Raw genomic sequence first — 5,446 nt, 5'->3', positions numbered from 1 at the left:
GTGGCAGAGACACACAAGAAGAGACTGAGTTGTATGACTCTAGGGCAAGGGCCATTTTCCCCTCACACACCTGAAAGACTCCACCATTCCTGTGCATAACCTTCCCTCTACATGATGAAATCTTGGTCTGTTTTAACCTGATGAACTCTGCTGGTTTCACCCTGATGACTGCCTGAGAGCCCAACCCATCAGAGAGGTCCGTGGGTTCCAGGAGGGTGGTGGCTGTCCTTGGTACAGTCTGAGACTTTTGCTGAGTGGCCTCAGAACTACCACTGTCACCAAGTTTGAATCTGTATAAACCTGGTAAACACCACCTGCTTCTACATGGTGACTCACTGAGAGCATACCACATGCAACTCACATACTGCCAGAGGCTCCTTTAGTGACTAAACCTAACAGACATGTGAATCTCTAGGTGCCTTGGGCCTTTTGCTGACCTGAACCTGGGTTCAGTGCTGGCGGAAGATGGCCTTGATATGCAGCTTGACCCCTCCCATGGGCACCAAGGCCCAGCAGAGGGAGCCACAAACTGTGGATCGCTTTGTGGCTCCAGACAGATAGCCCAGGCCCAGTCACAAGCAGTGTCTGAAATGACCTACACCAGAGTCTCTTCCAGAGTCTCTCTCAAGAAGCCCCAGAACTAACACATCAGGTGGTAGACTTCAGGCCACATCAAAGGGGTCAGGTCTTGCATAGCACTATGGTTAGGGTCAATCCTCATAGTCAGCCAGCCTAAAGGTCAACCCCAACCACAGACAGGCCAACAGTAATCAAGACTAAACTACAACAGGAGAGCTCATATAACCTACAAAAGATACATTCCTGCAGCACCTAGCTCAGGTGATCAGGGAGATAGACTACTAAGCCCTATAGGACACCTACTATATATGGCCACCAAACCAAGATATAGCAGATCTACATAATACACAGAAACAAATACAGAGAGGAAGCCAAAATGGAGAGACAAAGAAAAGTGCCCCAAATTAATTAACTGGACAATTCCTCAAAAAAGAATTAAATGAAATGGAGGCAACAATCTACTAGATACAGAGTTCAAAACAATGGTTATAAGGATGCTCAAGGAAGTTAGGGAAAAAATGGATGAACTCAGTGAGAACTTAAAAAAAAGAGAGATAGTAAACATTAAAAAACCACACAAAAAAGAACCAGTCAGAAATAAAGAATACAATATCTGAAATAAAGAATACACTAGAAGGAATCAATAACAGATTAGGTAAAGCACAGGATGGAATCAGCAATTTGGAAGACAAGGTAGCAGAAAACACCCAATCAGAGCAGCAAAAAGAAAAAAAATTAAATGAGGAAAGTCTGAGGGACCTCTGGGACATCTAGCATAGCAACATCCGCACCATAGGGGAACCAGAAGGAGAAGAGAGAGAGCAAGGTATTGAGAACATGTTTGAAAAAATAATGGCTGAATATTTCCCTAACTTGCTGAAGTTCAAAGTCACACAAGTCCAGAAAATGTAGAGAGACTCAAACAAGGTGAACCTAAAGAGGCCCACACCAAGACATGTCATAATTAAAATGGCAAAGGTTAAAGACAAAGAGAGAATCTTAAAAGCAGCAAGGGAAACACAGTTAGATGCCTACAAGATTGTTCCCATAAGACTGTCAGATGACTTCTCAAAAGAAACATTTCAGGACAGACAGGATTGACACAACCACAATGGTATGAAACTAGAATTGAACCACAAGAAAAACAAACAAACAAACAAAAAACAGAAAAACACACAAATACATGGAGGCTAAAGAGCATATTACTAAACAATAAGTGAGGGCCCACCCAAGAGGAACTTATTATGTCCATATGTTGGATGAGGAGGGACTGGAAGTGGAGTAAAGCCAGGAAGGAGCCTGCTGCATAAATCTAGATAGGAAACCCTGTAAGTCAGAGTGGTGGTAATGGGAAATCTGACATTTATGACCCAGAGTAGAAACAACAATGTCTGTGGTATCAGGGGAAGTGAGCCAAAAATCCTGGCTCTATCATCTGCCAAGGATTTGATATCAAGCCAGTTATTATGTCTGTCACGACATGAGATGCCTCATACTTACATTGGGCATTCTAATGAGTGTGACCACCTAGAGACAATGCACATTAAGAATGGCAGAAGGCCCTATGTTCATAGTGGCACAATTTCCAATAGCTAAGATTTGGAAACAGCCTACATGCCCATCAGCAGATGAGTGGATTAGAAAACTGTGGTACATCTACACAATGGAATACTACGCTGCGGTAAAAAAGAAGGAATTTTTACCATTTGCAACAGCATGGATGGAACTGGAGAGCATTATGCTAAGCGAAATAAGCCAGTCAGAGAAAGATAAATATCACATGATCTCACTCATTTATGGAATATAATGAACAACATAAACTGATGAACAAAAACAGATCCAGAGACAGTGAAGCATCAATAAGACTGTCAAACCTCAGAGGGAAGGTAGGGGAGGGTGGGGATAAGGGGGAGAGATCAACCAAAGGACTTGTATGCATGCATATAAGCCTAACCAATGCACACATACAATGGGGGGGCTGGTGAGGGCATGAGTGGAGGTAGGGGGGCAATGGGGGGATAAGGACACATATGTAATACCTTAATCAATAAAGAAAAAAAGTTATGACCATAAAAAAGAATGGCAGAAGGAAGTTATTTATTATTGATATTATGAATAACAACAAGCTGAATCTAGTATATATGATAAGGAAAGAAACACAACATGGTTAATAAGTGTTTTTGTTAATGGTTATGAATAACTGTTATTTCAGTTAACAGCTGAGAGAGCTTTAATGTAATTGCTTACTTATTTTATTTTCAGGAGGCAGATATTTCACCTCCCTCTCAGAGTCATTCCAACCCTTAAACAGAAAGCATGAAGGACTAGAGTTCCCAAGGAAAAGGCATGTCCAGGAGTAATCGGGGAGGGACTCTAAAGCCTACCAGTGATATGCAACTAGGGTCCACAAGAGCACACAGGCTGATTTCATGAGTATAATATTTGGCAGGTTTTTTTTATATTATCCCTGATACCATTTGACATGAGTCAGTACCCTGAAGACCCCAGAGAATCTTAGGGTGAATTTTAGGAAATACCATCACTCCTGTGATAATGCAGAGTTGGCTAATCAGCTCACTTTGAAGTGAAAAAGATAAAGGTATTAAGAAAAAAAAAGAAAAGGAACTCATAGACACAGACAATATGATGATTACCACGGGGAAAGGGGCGTGGGAGGAGGTAGAAGAGGGTAAAGGGGGGAAATGATGATGGAGGAAAACTTGACTTTGGGTGATGGACACACAATGCAATGTACAGATGATGTAGTATTATAGGCTTGTACACCTGAAACCTATATAATTTTATTAACCAATGTCACCCAAATAAATTCATTATTTTTTTTTAAAGAAAGTTACACGGTGCTTTCCCTAAATACTTCTCTCTCAGCGCGGGGGGCGGGGGGGGCAAATATTGACTCATTGCCCTTTGGGGCAGACCAAGACAAGCTTCAGGGACAGAAAGGCCTGTGAGCAGACAGGTGGAATGTAGCTACTTGGAGGTGAGAGGAAAGGAAATTCAGACAGAGGAAACGGTGAGCAAAGACCTGGGGTGGGTAACTTCCGAATATGCTCCAAATTACATTCGGATAACCGAAAGAAAGAAAGAAAGAAAGAAAGAAAGAAAGAAAGAAAGAAAGAAAGAAAGAAAGAAAGAAGCAAAATAAATCAGGTATCCAGGCAGACTGGAGCCTAGAAACCTCAGAGCCAACCTACACTCCACCCTCTCCCCATTTACCACTTTCACCCAATCAGACTCGAAAGCCTGTCCATCGTCACCCTAAAATGCCTTTCTGCCTCTCCATCTCCATGGCAACCGCCCTAAGGCTCATTTTCATCCCCTCCTGCTTTTTATCCTAATTGCTTCCTGAGTGACCTTCCAGACAATAGTCTGCTCCTCTGTGAGGCAGCCAATCAGTGCCCTGTTTGATCATCCCCTGGATACACAACGTTTTCAAGGCCCTGCGTCTCTTGTGCGCTGTTTGCTTTTGCAGTTCTACGTCCTCTCGTCGCCACGTTATCTGGGTCTTAGATGGGCCCACGAATTAATTAGTATACACATGAATGCCTTCTGAAAACAGGGCGAGTGGATGAATGCGCTGTGTAAACCAAGACAGGAAGGGAGAGCTGGGAATAGCTGATTCCTTCCAAGAATCCACGCCCCTTCCCCACCACCACACAAATACACCCTGCCTGCCTTCCGTGGGAATGGAGAAAGAGACACATTTCTTCCCAGGGCCCGCGAGCCAATCCTGCACTAGATTGAAAAAATACATGATCCCTGTGCATTTCTCCTCTGCATACCCCTCACCTCGCCAATCCCTGGTCTTCATTTGGGATCTAGCCCCACCCCTGCAGGGGCCGGCCCCCGTTCCTATCTGACAGCGGAAGTCTGGGTGGAGGAGCCGCCCACTTCCTTTTGAGAGTTCGGGGAGTGCGTGGCAGGAGAGGCGGGGCCGATTCAGCCGAGCCTTCTCGCGCGCTCGCGGCTGGGGCGCGTGCAGGTGGCGGTTGTCCCCGCGAGTGGGCTTGCGTGGGGGTGAGCGCTGTCGCTGAGACCGTCTGGCTTCTTGCTACAAAGACTAGTGGCATTGGTGGCTTCCGCGGTAGCCCCTTCTGAAGGTAGAGACAGTCGCTTTCTGCAGGGGTTCTAGGCATCCTTCCCTTAGGATTGCTGTAGGCTCAGCGCCCCTAGCCAGCGACATGCCACGGGGACGAAAGAGCAGGCGCCGCCGTAACGCGAGGGCCGCCGAAGAGAACCGCAACAATCGCAAGATACAGGCCTCAGAAGCCTCAGAGACCCCGATGGCCGCGTCTGTGGTCCCGAGCACCCCCGAGGACGACCTTAGCGGCCCGGAAGAAGACCCCAGCACTCCAGCGGAGGCCTCCACCACCCCTCAGGAAGCCTCCAGTACTGCTCAAGCGCAAAAGCCCGCGGTAGCCCGGAGCAATTTTCAAGGCACCAAGAAAAGTCTCCTGATGTCCATATTAGCCCTCATCTTCATCATGGGCAACAGCGCCAAGGAGGCTCTGGTCTGGAAAGTGCTGGGGAAGTTGGGGATGCAGCCCGGCCGGCAGCACAGCATCTTCGGCGATCCGAAGAAGGTCGTCACGGAAGAGTTTGTGCGCCGAGGGTACCTGATTTATAAGCCGGTGCGCGGAGCTGCCCCGTAGAGTACCAGTTCTTCTGGGGACCTCGAGCACACGTGGAATCCAGCAAGCTGAAAGTCATGCATTTCGTGGCAAAGGGTGCGTAACCGCTGCTCCAAGGACTGGCCATGTAATTACGACTGGGATTCGGATGATGATGCCGAAGTTGAGGCTATCCTCAATTCAGGTGTTGCAGATTACTTCGCCCTTAGGGAAATCGG

General features: G+C 46.5%; 1 protein-coding gene across 1 annotated transcript; it reads left to right on the top strand.

The window, feature by feature from the left end:
• Nucleotides 1-4,531: 4,531 nt before the first annotated feature.
• On the top strand, nt 4,532-5,444 carry MAGEH1 (MAGE family member H1; the record flags this gene model as incomplete). Its single annotated transcript, XM_023760001.1, is given in 3 exon segments — nt 4,532-5,229; nt 5,232-5,320; nt 5,322-5,444. Coding segments are annotated over 3 exon segments (663 nt in total), but the record flags the coding sequence as incomplete, so codon positions are not given.
• Nucleotides 5,445-5,446: the final 2 nt, after the last annotated feature.

The sequence above is a fragment of the Myotis lucifugus genome, unplaced genomic scaffold, assembly GCF_000147115.1.
Source record: "Myotis lucifugus unplaced genomic scaffold, Myoluc2.0 scaffold_169, whole genome shotgun sequence".
NCBI classification, from domain to species: domain Eukaryota; kingdom Metazoa; phylum Chordata; class Mammalia; order Chiroptera; family Vespertilionidae; genus Myotis; species Myotis lucifugus.
The sequence above is the reverse complement of the archived record's forward strand: the minus strand, read 5'-3'. Positions and strand labels throughout refer to the sequence as shown.